General features: G+C 46.4%; 1 protein-coding gene across 2 annotated transcripts in view; it reads right to left on the bottom strand.

Annotated features, from left to right (window-relative positions):
• Positions 1-14,065, bottom strand: part of Jarid2 (jumonji and AT-rich interaction domain containing 2) — a 220,444-nt gene that overhangs the window by 89,207 nt on the left and 117,172 nt on the right. The window contains exon 1 of one of the 2 annotated variants that reach the window (XM_078020562.1): positions 4,814-4,956. The exons of the other annotated variant lie outside the window; for it this stretch is intronic. Coding sequence (XP_077876688.1) covers positions 4,814-4,880 — 67 coding nt within the window. The 5' untranslated portion in view covers positions 4,881-4,956. Of the gene's footprint in view, positions 1-4,813; positions 4,957-14,065 lie in introns of those variants that run through there. 2 annotated transcript variants of the gene reach the window in all.

Genomic DNA, 14,065 nt, shown 5'->3' with positions numbered 1-14,065 from the left:
CAAGACTGTCTACAGGGTGGACCCACCAGAGCTCTCCCACCCCAAAACTCACTCCTCCCCTTTCTCACAGTTCTCACTTCATTCTGAATGTTTTAAACCAAACTGCACAGCCAGCCCCACGAGGAGAGACAGGTCAGCAGGCTGCAGCAGGCTGCCCCAGGGCAGAACAGCCCCGTGACAGCACAGAGCTGGCACGCGCCACCGCCTCTTTCCAACGCAGCCCTGCCACCAATCTTTACTAATTATTTTTAGTCAACAAGAAATAATGAAGACGGACCCTCTCCCTCATGCATTCACACCGTCTTATTTTTCAGAAAGCCCTTCTGCAGCCAACACAAACCTCCATCAGGGAAAGGAGGTTAAACAGAGGAAACTGGGGGCCCCAAGACCCGGCCTCCTCACATTAGCATTTGTTCGCCTCTATTAATATTCAGTAGGTTGAACTTAAATTAAACCATGTCTATTGTCTTTCACAAAAGCTATAAATATGAGCTGAAAATTTCAAACTGCTGTGGTAAAGACAGCTTGGGGACTGTGCCTGCAACCCCTGCTAGACACCATCAGCAGACAGGAGCACCGTGTAATGGCTCAGTCTCCACTTGGCCACCACATCACGGCACATGGACAAACCCCCAGGAAAACAAACTCGACAGAAGCTGGTCACCAAGGGCTCTATGGATGCAGGGGCCATTCGCACAGTCTCCCAGATCAGCACAAATGAAAAGGCTTCCGAGGTGCAGGAGCACACGTGACCCAACAAGCTTCTAGTGGAGTCCAGAGCAGCAAAAAGGGCTGCAGGCTGGTGTGCACGGCTCCCTGACATGAACCAGGTGGGAAGCAGGTGAGAACTGGGCCAGAGGGAGTCTGCTAAGGAACCTGCAAAGCAGTCGGTGAGAACCCTAGATTCAGAACCCCAACATGCAGACAGAAGGAACTCCTTGAGGGGGAGGGGGATGCAGTCCTTATAACTTTATAATGTTTTAGATAAATCAGGGTCATCGGTCTCCCCCAACAGTTTCACATTCGAGAGAACACAAAACCAAAGGGAAAGCCAATGCCTCTCCTCCACCAACAGGAACAATGAAAGAAGGGTTAAAGAGAAAGGGAAACAGGGAGGGCTTTGAAGCTGTCCCAGTGCCCCTCAAACATCTGGAGCACACCACACTTATTAGCATAATAGGCAGAGTCCATGCATTTGGCTTTGTTGTAGAAGACTTGCACAAAAGGTGATTTGGTGTTACAGAGCCAGTGCCGTCTGTCACCCTGTCACTGTGAGACAAGGTATCACATTACATATTAAACAGACAAGCATCCAAAGAGCTTTCATTTTCAGCAGCAATTTCTCAGTGGCGCGTGTGTGCGCGCGTGTACGTGCACGCGTGTGCGTGTATGCGCATGCGACACTTCAGAGTTGGAAAGAAAATCATAAGAAAAAGCCGCCTCTGGGTTGGTGTAGGACCCTCCGTGTGGCGACCAGAGCACACGGTTTGCCGCCATTACTAGAGAAAAATAAAGCCCACGTTCAGACTTTCAAAGAGAAATAGAATTGTCTGCAGACAGTGCAGGCACGCTGATGCAGGGCCCACTTCACGGGGTCACCGTGAATGTAGATATTAACCCCAACTGTTCACATGCAGGTCACAGAGGTGCCCCCCCACCCCCCAAGCCCAGAGCTCAGCCACCTCCAGCTCCCCAGAATCAGCACACCAGACATCAAAATGAGGAGGAGGAGACAGGACGTCAGTGGCACACTTATGGTCAACAAGGCACAAGTGAAAATGGCTGCATGCCTCAGATTACAGAAAATAATGATGCTCTTCTCTTCCAAGAGCAGCCGCTCAGGCCCATGGGGCTCCCCTTTGTCTATTTCAAATCAGCTATGGAGACTCCCATTCCAGTCAAGGGAATGCCACCAGAACCCCCACCCCCTAGGCAGACACAAACTACAGGAGAAGCCATGGTCTTATTCCTTTGTCCCCCAACCCCAAGAATATAAATATGTAGCTGTAAAGATCAGGGGCATTTTTAAAAAAAAAAAACAAAACAAAACAAAACATCCTTAATCCCCCCCAAGAGCCCTCTGACCACAGATGAACTCTGGAAATCTAAACCTCCTTGATGCCCACTTATTGGGGCGGGCGGGGGGGGGGGGGAGTCCATTGAAAACCTGACACAGTGACCACCATTACCACAGAACACATGGGCCACTGGGTAGGCAGGAAAACTCTGTTTTCAGAATCCAGCCAGATGCCTGCAACCAGCAGGCCCCCAAAGTATCCCCTCACCATGAGCCACAGGAGAACAAGCGCCCAGCATCTACTATAGGTAGGAGACAGACACATGAGCACATCATTGGTGGCAAAATTGGTGCACATCAATTGTGCCCAAAGTGGGCACAATTCTGGCCAACAGACACCCTGGATGAGTGGACAACACCTACCAACAAGACACCCCCTTTCCACATCCCGACCAATAGTCAAAAGGAAGAGAACATTCCCCCTCATGGGGAGGCTCCAACACAAATACTAACAGTCATTATAAACCACAGCAAAGGTAACAGATAAGCTTTATGCAGTACCAAAAAAGGAAGAAAAAAAAATCCCCCAGTAGGAAGGAGTCGTTGTGGTCTTCAGGAAAGGCTTATCGACCAGCCCAGGCACTATTTAAACCAATGGCCTCACCAAGCGGCTCACCTCTCTTTTGGGCAAAATTCCCCTACATCTTTGGGCCAAGGCCTGTGCTTCCTTATGCACTTCCCCCCTTCCTTAATTTTCATGCAGTACCATGATTTTCACAGTAAGCAAGCAAGGCCAGCATCTTGAACAACAATGACTGAATTGCAAACACCTATGATGTTCCGCCACGTGATGTCCAACACAGCTGCATGCCATCACTGTGACTCCACTATCCCAGGTGGTAATTCCTCCAGGCCCATCTACCATCCCAACACCCTGACAAATGGGTCAACCAAACAGCCTGGTTAAAAGGAACCACCAAAAATGTGGATCCTTAGTATTCCCAGCTACTAAACAGGGCTCCACAGTACAGAGGGTCCTGGACTGCCCGCCTGGGGTTGGAAAGCTGCCTTCCATATTCAGAAGTAAAGTGCATAAAAGGCAGTCCTGGGCTCTGGCTGGCGTGGAAAATGAGCTGCAGAACAATGGGATCATGGCAGAGCAGGAGACTGGAGAGTCTATGGGACACAGGTAAACACAAGGGCACGCTAGAGAATTTTTTTTAAAAAAAACACACAAATGAGACCAATGTGTTCAAAGCCTTCTGTTCAGATAAACTGACAGGCCAAGACTTGATTTTACATATCCTGGAATTTGCAATCCTCAAAGGGAGATTTCCATATACACAGCATGTTCACAGGAAGCTAATGATATTCTACCTTTAAGTAATTACAACGTGTGTGTGAGTGTGTGCGTCTGTGAGTGTGTGTGTCTGGACCTTTAAAGCTTCATATCATTAAATTTATCCCACAAATCAAAGGTACCAAATGAATCTGCCTCTCCAACGTTAGCAAGGCTCTCCAAAGGTAAGCAAAGCTGGCTTTAATTCCAATCAACAAGAGCCATAAAGTTAGCAGTTTGTGTACTAATCTGTGGTGCTACATGGGCAAAATTCCACATACTTTGGGTCCTGATCCACACCATAATTTGAGGATAAATTAACTGTTACACCCTCACCTCAAAGCCTCTGTGGCTGCTGCCTTCACCATGCAAAAGAGCTCATCCAGGTTCAAAGTTACGTTTTTCTGGTAGCAAAACTGGGAGGAAAAGCAGTTTCCCCAGTTTCCTCATTTCTCCACTGCACATAAATACATCGACTGCCCACCCACTTTTTAGCTGAATAAATTAACAGAAGATCAAATGATCTGCTCTAAGTCCAAACAAAACAAAACCTGCTGACAGCAAACAAGTTCAGAGAGGCCTATGGCCTCCCTCCCAGAGCAGCAATCTTTCCAATACTGAAATACAATGGAAGCAGCATAGAAGCAGAGCTACAGGAAGTGGCCATGAATCTGAAAGATCTGAAGCACCTAAAAATTGGAGGTGCCTGACACATGTTTGTACATGATAATGCAAATATGGACGAATGCACAAAATATGGGAAAAGAATGAAGACCCCCCCCCTTCATTCAAGTTTAAAGCATTTAGGTCTAATCCAGAACCACTTGAGGATGCGGCATCTACCTGCGTGCCTCAGTTTCCTCCATCTTTCAATGGAAGGAGACAAGAGGCAGAAAAAGGAAGGATTACAGGATATCAGACCAAACATGCTGTTTACAAAGGAAACCAGAGCCAGGGTGAGGATGAACTAATTAATTTTAATCAAACATCTATTTTTAAATGCTGGAAAATGATTACATAAATTGGTAATAAAATAAAGGATCAGCTATAGCTGGATGGCGTTCAGTCCCCAGAGAAATGTCTAAATTCATACGAGCCTGGTTAAAACTGCAGATTTGGCCAAAATGGTCAACAGAGCTTAATGCTTTAAGAGCGACATTAATTCTCTTGTAAATTTCCACAGTGCCTTTGCAGGAGCCACCATTGCCCCTGGGGAGGATATCAACGCTGAAAGAACATTAATATTAAGCAAATCGCGACACTTCACATACTACTCACATATATATACATGTGTGTGTGTGTAGGCATACACATACACAGCACCTTGCCATCCAAAATGGATTTAATCAGGACCCCAGCAGGGAAACCCACAAAGGCCTATTTCTCCAACAAAAGCCATACCAGCCTGAAACGAATCTCCAGCTATTGGGGTTTTTATTTTATTTATAGGAACAGACCTTCTATCCCAGGTTCCTCAAGATAAGCCACCAAAAACTGCACCTGACAGACCCGTGGAGCAGCCATCCTCAGAGCTGGATCATTGCAGAGACAGAGAGGAAGAAGGACAGAGGGAGGGAGGGAGGAAGAGCGCAGTGAGGCAGGCAGGCTCCGGCACTTGTCAACAATCCTCCCCTGTACGTAATAAGCAAGCGGCAGGCAGTGCAGACTCCGCGCGGCAATAGGAGGGCCGGGCAGCAGCCGGGGGGAGGGGAGACAGCCGAGAGCAGGTTATTTATGTGCCTGGGAGGGAATCGAACACCAAAGAGGAGGGGTCTCCCGGCTGGCTGCCTCGCCGCCCCCCTCCATTTTGATATATTAAAATGGGGAAAAGAGCATCTATCTTTTTTCATCGTCCTGCCATGTCCCTAACCTGCAATGCAGAGAAATCCGAACGGTAGCATTTCTGGCACGCGGGGGAGAGAGGGGGACAGCTGGGAGAGGACAGTCACAGTTTAATTGTCCACACTTGTGTCCCCGTCCTGTCAGGCGCTGCACTACCCAACCCACCCCCGCATGTGCGGGAGCGCGCACGCCCCAACGGCGGATCCAGGGCACCATTTCAATGGCATCCCTTTTTAATATCATAATCTGTGTCATTCAGCACTTGCCTTTTATTTATTTTTATTTGTTTTTCTGGCTGGGAAACCTGGGCAGCTCTCCAGACAGACTGCAGAAATCTCTCGCTCGCTCCGCCTCCCGCGCCCTCCCCCTGCCGCAGTTCCAGCCACTGCGGAGCTGGAGACTCACCCAGTGACCGCGGCGCGGCAGGCGCAGGGCCAGGCGCAGGGCGGCGGGCCGGGACGCCTCCCCCAGCCGGGCCCAGACCCCTCCCCGAGGCACATAAATTGATCTAATCTAATCAAACAGAAGCTGTTTTTCCTCATTGTTTCTGCAGGATCTTTCACAAAACAGGCTCTGTGGCCTGGCAGCTGCTGAGAGGGGTGAAAAGGGCAGGCATCCAACTGGCCTGGATACGCGGGACACGTCTCCTTTTTTTGATTTTAAAAAGTCAATTCTTTTGAAGCATCTGAACTTCATCTGGCAATGGCGATGCGCAAAACACACGCTCAACAACGCCCGCATGCTTCCCTTTGTGCCCCTCTCCCGAGGGGCAGGTGGCAGCTGGGCCCTGTGGGAACCCACAGGGCACCGGGCCTTCTCTTCAAGGAGCTGCAAGGCAACGGGAAGCCCCTCACTCATCGTTTTGCTTCTTGTCCCCCATTGTTGGCCCATCTCATGAGCCCCTTCTGGGTTCCACTACTTGATACACATTAATGTAAACTTGGCAAAACCCTGGAGGCAGCCGCTAGCTCTGCTGGGAGTAACAGGCCCAGCGAGTGCTCAGGGAGGGAGCGCCCAGTTTCCCAAGTCACTGGGCCAGATTAAAAAAAAAAAAAAAAAAAAAAACCTTTATGGGTTCTGTAAAGAGTACTTGATATCCACAATTCTAAAATCAGAATGAGAGACCGGGTTTTAGGGCTATTCAAGATCAATCTCCCTGCTTCACAGATGAGGAAGCTGTGGCTCAGGAAAGGTTGGTCCTTAACAATCATGGAGCTTGGTCCTGTCTCTCAACAGACAGGCCATTCAAGGGCCCTGTAGCAGCTGAGTGTCCTTGTGGTACAACCTCAAGACACAGTTCCCTAGAGAACATAATGGTCGAAGGCATTATGAAGGCAAGGGGCCTGGTTCTCCAATCTTTTCCAGTGTGGGCATGCACAGGGCAGACCTTGCCAGTGCCCAGTCTTCCTGTAACATTGAACAGCCTTTGGCATGTGCCCCACTGCAGCAATAAGTCACACAGGGTCAATTAAAGGACATTTAGGGGATGGTTGTTTGGCTTTTTTTCCTTTTCCCCTTACTGAGATGTGTTGTTGAGCTCCCACCAAAGCAAAGAATTAGAAAAGGAGCATACATGCATATTCTGACTATGCTAGTAAGAAAACAGAAACCAAAGATACTAATCTGAATAGCAGTTCTCCTTAACATCCGCAGTTCTCCTTAACATCCGCCGTTCCCACTCTTGACCAACAAGTGTCCCCAGACATTAACAGAGAGTATCTGCACCTTGCCTGCTTCCTTCTCTTCACATCAACAAAAAAGAAACCAGACGTTTAAATTTAAAGATTATGTTTCTATCAGTCTTCCCTAAAATATATGCAACCCAGTCCTGTGTGTCACTCTGGCCTGTGTGCAGCTGTTGGGGCAGGAAGGAGAGTCAGGAAACTCTTCTGAAAGAATTTTTTTATTCTAATTTCATATGACAAAGTTATTATCTAAGCTCCCTAAATCTTAAATATAGACAGTATCAGGGGAGACTTTAACAATATAAAGAATATCTGTCCAGGAGCAGTGGTGCAGTCCTGTAACCCCAGCAGCAGTAGGCTGAGGCAGAAGTATCAAAGCCAGCCTCAACAACTTGTTGAGACCCCATCTCTGAATTAAAAAATGTAAAAGGGGGCCTAGGGGGCTGGGGAGTGGCTCTGTGATTAAAAAACTCTAGGTTCCATCCCCAGTACACAAAAGGGCAGGGGGAGCCTGTGCTGGGCCTAATAGTGCACACCTATAATCCCAGCAATATAAGAGGCACAAGCAAGAGGATGGCAAGTTCAAGGCCAAACTCAGTAATTCAGTGAGACCCCGTCTCAAAATTACAAATAAAAATAGCTAGGGATATGGCTCAGTGGCTAAATTCCCCTGGGTTCAAAATAACTAGGGGGATAACTAGCACTGATGAATAAGATAAGAGTTTGGTAGAATTACCAAAAAAAACTGACCATGAACCCATGACTTAAAATGTTACCTACAACATGCTTATGTGCTCCCAGCAATCTCATTTCATCAATTAAGTTGTAGCACAAATAAGTATGCCTACATAGCAACTATTTCACTATGTACAAAAAAGGTCACAATAAGACTTGAGTTTCACCATCTCAACATTAGGTTACTAACACCCAACCTTCACTTTGACCCCGAGGCCATTCATCTTTATTATAATATAATGGAGTACTTCTAATATCCCATAACTGATGGATTTTGATTATTCCCCGATTTCTACTCTCTTGCTCAAGAGCATCTAAACATTTTCTGTTACTTCTAATGATGAAACATCATGTTGCAATTCAAGCGCCCACTAGACCCTCCTGGATGTGCATCTGACAGTGGAATTAGTGGAAAGCCATGGATATAAAAAATGTTCACATATTTAAGTTAAAGGGCAAGCTGGTTTCCAACAGTTTTCAGTTATTGCTTGCAGATCAGCAATGCTACCCCTGTCATTTCTAAATGCTGCTATGAGGGTGTGGTGGTGCACAGCTGTAATCTCAGCAAATTGGGATGCTGGGGCAAGGGACCCCAAGTTCAAGGCCAGCCTCAGCAACTTGGTGAGGCCCTGTCTCAAAAACAAGGCTGGGGATCTAGTTGGGTTCGATCCCCAGCAACACCAAAAAGACCTTCCATTATACTCAAGAGATCAGAGACAAGACACACTACTCAAAACGCCACTGGTGGAGCCATCTCATATCAGAGAAGTTCTATGTAGCCCACCAGGTACACTGCTGCCTTCAGTAGTTACCGTCTAAACCCCCAGGTATCCCATGACATACTGGCTCTTCCACAGTCAAGCTTTACCCTTGCTCCCCAACCACTTCCTCCCCACCAACCTGGGGGGCTTCAAGAAGCATGGCAAGTCCACTCAGCCCACTGCCCTAAGGCATAAGATCATTTTTAAATTCCTGTATCCAAAAAGAAAAGTCAGCCTATATCGAAAGCTAGGACACCCCTCAGAAAAGGAGAGCAAGCCCTGGAGTTGCAGAAAGCTAGGACACCCCTCAGAAGAGAAGAGCAAGCCCTGGAGTTGCAGAAATCAAAGAGGACGCTCTATCACCTGTGATCTGCCTCCAAAGCGCTTTAATTCCTTGCTACCTACACAACTCCATACCCAAGTGGCATGTCAATATTTGAGTTCTATGTAATTAACAATAATTTTCCCAAAATGCTAATAATAAACCAGAGGGAAAATAGTGTGGGTTCATGCAAGAACAGCACGGGACAGTGTAAAAGTCTTGACGATCAACTGCAAGCCACACACAGCTGGCCCCATGTCCAGGGATTCCACCTCTGTGGATTCTGCCAAAACCAGACCAATATTTGAGGGGAAAAAAAGATGCACCCGAAATAAACAGACTTTTTTTCTTGTTATTTCCTGAACAATGGAGTGTAGTCACTAAGTAATCCTCCCAGATGTCCTCACACCATCGTACAGGAGGGATCTGAGCACCCAAGGCAGCATCTGGGAGGAACTTGGATGAATGTATTATAATATTTTTACTATTTGGGATAAATTATATAGTATTGATTATTATCATTTAGTTGTGATAAAAGCCAACAGAGAAAAGTGATCCACCGTGTTAATATTTGACTTCCAAAAACATTAAAGTGTGGGCTCTGACAGTAGTATAATAAATATTACTGGTTAGAATTTTATTTAAATAAAAGTTAATACACTGGCACTCTACCAAGCAGAATTAGGTACACATGCGGTCTGTCTTGGACTCCTTCCAAGAGGGCTCGACGGTTTCTGAAACGCCGACAGCACTGAACTGTGTAATACATGTGGCTGGCCCGATAGCCAGTACGACTTCGGGGCCACACTGTACAATTATAAAACAATACCAATAATTATAAGAATTCACTGGGGTGATCGGGTCAAGTGACAAACTGGTGAACCTAATGTGGCTGTTAAAGGCAACACAACAGCACTACAATTAAACAAGGACATCTACATTTAAAGGCTATCAGAGAAGTCAGCACGCCACATGGATTTTTAAAAGTAAAAAAAGCAAAGTGGGTTTCTTTGGTCAGGACCTTGCCCTGGAAACCCCAGTGGCGGGCTGGGAGGATAGATAGGTGGCACTGCGCTTGCCCTGCAAGTTGGAGGTCCTGGGTTCCATCCCCAGCACCAACCACAAAAACAAAAAGAAGCTCCGTGGTCACCGCACACACAGTGCCACCAGAACAAGGTGGCCAACTTAGACCCTGATATCGCTCACCAACTGGGAACAAAAGGAGAACACGAAACTCTCCACTTCAGTTTCCTACTCTTCTAAGTGGAAGCAGGGACCCTCCTGGCTACTGCAGACAAGTAAAAGGGTCCTGCAACACCCCGCAAGCACTTCATGCCAGCTGTATGTGGCATTCGAAGACTGCAATGGCACAATTACCACAAGAATTTTGTTCAGTATAGACTTTAATTAGTGCATTAAACATTTTTAAAAATGATTCAGTCCCTAGATTTTAAAAGCCTCACACAGAAATGACACCAAGAAAATGATCAACCTTTTTTATAAATATTTATTCTTAAGTTTTAGGTGGACACAATATCTTCATTTTGCATACATGTGGTGCTGAGGATCGAACTCAGTGTCTTGTGCATGCTAGGCGAGCACTCTACCACTAAGCCACAACACCAGCCCCAATGATCAACCTTTTTAAGAATATTTTTAAAAGCTGACTCAAAAGCCTAAAGTAAAATTCAGACCAACAATATGATTATTTTACCTACTGAAAAAATAATGAACAAAGGAACATTTCCCTGGAATAGCATTAAAAGGCTGCTCAGATCAACTGAAGATCAGATAATCCTTTTCAAAATTCCGTTTCTAACCAAACTGATCCTCTCAATCCACTGTTACTGTGGTTCTAAACCGATGATAACATTTTGGTTTTGTTTTCCAGTGCTAGGGATAGAAACCAGTTCTTTGTGCATTCTAGGCTACATACCCAGCCCCTGATAAATAATTCGAACAACCTGGCAATGGGAGCAAATAAATATTAAATTCAATAATTTCATGTCTATAAATTAACACTAAGGAACAAATGACATGCAAAGATCACTTGTTTTAATTGATTCTTTCACTACTGGTTTAAATTCTGTCCATTTTTAAAAAGTAATAGTCAGCAAATTCTCCCATGTTACTGTCCTGAGCTGACAAAGAAATACTTTGGTTTTGGAACATGGCGAGGTCGCAGGAAGCCACTGGATAGCTGGTTTGGGTCTTTGTCGTAGGTGCCTTTGCACATGCAGTGCTCTCTCCTACTCCTCTTCCTGGTCAGCTTTCAGTGACACACACTCCCTGTAGGTGGGCTCTCCTATAACCACACAAAGTCAGGAGGCAATGTTTACCCTCCTGTCAGGGTCCTGGAAGTCTTGCTCAGTACCATAATCCTCAAAACTCAGCACTGTGCCCATACAACGTAAATGACGTGCGTCAGTACTGCTGAGAGACCAAGCTGCCCTTCCATGACAGTGTGAGGGCCTTCATCAGCTTAAGTCAACTTTAACCGGGCAGTTGCAGGTCACCATGCACCTGCCATTCACCACATCCCTTGGTCAACATTTTCTTCCCAGAAAGGAGAATGTTTCTAGGAATTCCTTGTTTGTTTTTAAATTAGGCTGATCTCTCATGTACTTAACCACAACCCACGATTTCCCTACACTCACTGATCAAAACCAAGGAAGGAAAAAAAAAAAAAAGAATCAAACATGCAAAATTTTAGGTGAAAGAAACACTCAAAACTTTTTGATGCTGCATTATGTTTTCAAGCTATCTAGTCCCTCCAGGTGTGGTGGTGCCAGCTGAGTTGGCATCCTAGCAACTCAGGAGGCCAAGTTCAAAGCCAGCTTCAGCAACTTGGCAAGATCCTGTCCCAAAATTTAAGATGCACAAGTATTCACAGTATTCACACTTCTAAAATTCTACGTAAAAGTCTAAATTACCTGTAATCCTCATTAGGAAAATGAAATCATCCAAAAGTCCTAACACAGCAATAAGCACCGTCCCTGTTCTTTCTGGTACCTTCTTTGAAGGTTGCACATCAGATAGGACTAGGAGCAACCTAAATCCCAGTACTGAACATAATAGCACATCATTTACATCATGCTCTGTAGCAGAGATTTTTATTATCTTCAGAAATCTGGGAGGTTTTCTGTTAAGATGAGCTTGAACTTGTTTAATATAGCACAAGAAAAAAATTGACATGATACCACCACCACCCCAAAAAAGTACCCAGGAGTACCAACCCAGAAGCAAAATAATTTCTCCATGATGTTAATAAAGGGTTCCACAACTGTACAAAACACTAAAAGGCATTTGAATGACAGACGATGCCTTTCACTTTGCCAGAAGAGACTGTGTATGCACCCGTCACTAGGATACCCCAGAGGGAGGTTTCTGCAATGGTCTACAGTGGCCATCTAGAAAGACCTCCTGACGTGAGCAGCGGTACAAAGAGCAAGGGAACACCACCAGGCAACACCACCATCACGCTCCCTGTCTTCAGAGCTGCATTTGGCAGCCTCAATCCATCGTAGCCTTCTCATTTCAAATTAATCTCAACCATACCAACCAGGACTCAAAGGCTCAGGAAGCACATGCAGCTAATGACCATCATAGAGGATGGTGCAGATGAAGAGCGTTTGCATCCTCTGGGAAGTTCTGCCAGGCAGGTGACCTATGGCACTGGCATGCATTTTGTCTTAAGACCAAATGGGCCACTGCTGCAGGAATCCCTCTGCTTCCCGTGTCATGCATCCAAAGGGGCAAGTCATACAAAAAGAGACTCCTCCTGGGGGAGTGGGGACAGGCAGAGTGTGAGGGAGAGGAGGAACTCACACAGCAGCCAATCCCCCTCCACACAGCAGCAGGTGGTGAAGGTGGCAGTTGGGCTGGTGTGTGGATGACAAGGGACAACGGATTGGATCCAATGCAGACAGCAACTAAAGTAAAAACTAAAAACTTAGCAAAGCTTTCTGTTTGCGAATTGATTACCTAAGGGGGGATATGGGGGTGGAGGTGGCACTGGGGAGTGAACCCAGGGGTGCTCTACCACTGAGCTACAACTCCAGCCCTTTATTTGTATAGAGACAGGGTCCTCCTGGTGCCCAGGGTGGCCTCAAACTTGCAGGCTCTCTCAAGTAGCTGGGATTACAGGTGTGCACCACTGCCCAGGGCTACAGGGTGATTTTTATTCCAAATGATTTTAGAGGCCATCCTGATGTGGCCGGAGGTAGTGGAAGGCTTCAAAAGTCAGCAATTGCCACCTAATAGTCGAGGACAAAGTGCCACTAGAACTCAAGCTGAGTGGGACTCACACTTGCCACCTGCAGGCTACAGGCATTAAGGACATGCTAAACACACACCCCTAACTCTGGGCTCACCACCTGGGTCCCTTCACAGGACAGAGGCCAATGATGGGACACTTGCTCCAAGATGACCTGCCACCATGTTCCACAAAAACATCCAAATGTTTCCTGACCCAACAGCACAACAGAGCTACCAAAAGTGAGATCACCATAGTGAGCCGTAAACATAGCCGCCACTCACTGCTAAAACCAAACCAAACGGGACAAAGGCTGACATTTTGCTCAGGAGGTCCAAGAAGGCAAGATCTGCTCACAGAAGGCGGTTGAGAAATCTCCAACAGGAAAATCGGAACTCCAAACTGCTCCAAACTCCTTCAAGCACCAACGTGAAGCCGAGTTTCAGATTTTGGAGCACTGTGGCTATCTAATTTTCCAATTAAATGATTCAACCAGCGAAGTCTGTGCAAATGTCCCAAAATTCCAATGAATCAGGAATCTGAAAAGACTTCTAATCCTAAAAGGATCTCTAAGGGACACTCAACCTGTGCTCAGTTACTGGCAGAATAAAAATTAAGATCCGATCCCGAGTCAGTGTTCATTCCAACACATCAAATTTTTGATATGTTCAATATTGCTTGAAATGGCTAGAATCCAGGAATTCTGGTTTAATATGATCTGACAGATTGCAGTGTGAATGGTTTCACAACATAGCCCCATCCACTTCTAAAGAGCTGTTGAAAGTACACAGGCCCTGACTTGGGGCTTTCATCTCTGACAGTCTCCTGTCACTTGTTCCCTCTGCCTGACAGTGGCCTCTTCCCTACACAGGACAAGCACAGCTGCCCCTTCACACACCCTGAGCCAGCTTGGAAACCCAGGCTCAGCATCAGGCATTGTGCTGAGCCACACATGCGGCTATGTTACGGCTCACCTAGGTGTGGGAGGACCACACCTAGGCAAACCCACTACCACCACATTCCAACCAGGCAGCTCTTACCAACACCACCGAGGGTCACCTTCCAGGGAAGCAGCAGGCAGCTGGGCCGAGCTCAGTGACATCCAGGAG

The sequence above is a fragment of the Ictidomys tridecemlineatus genome, chromosome 8 (genome assembly GCF_052094955.1).
Source record: "Ictidomys tridecemlineatus isolate mIctTri1 chromosome 8, mIctTri1.hap1, whole genome shotgun sequence".
In the NCBI taxonomy this organism is placed as follows: Eukaryota; Metazoa; Chordata; class Mammalia; order Rodentia; family Sciuridae; genus Ictidomys; species Ictidomys tridecemlineatus.
Note: the sequence above shows the minus strand (reverse complement) of the source record. Positions and strands in the feature narration are given on the sequence as shown.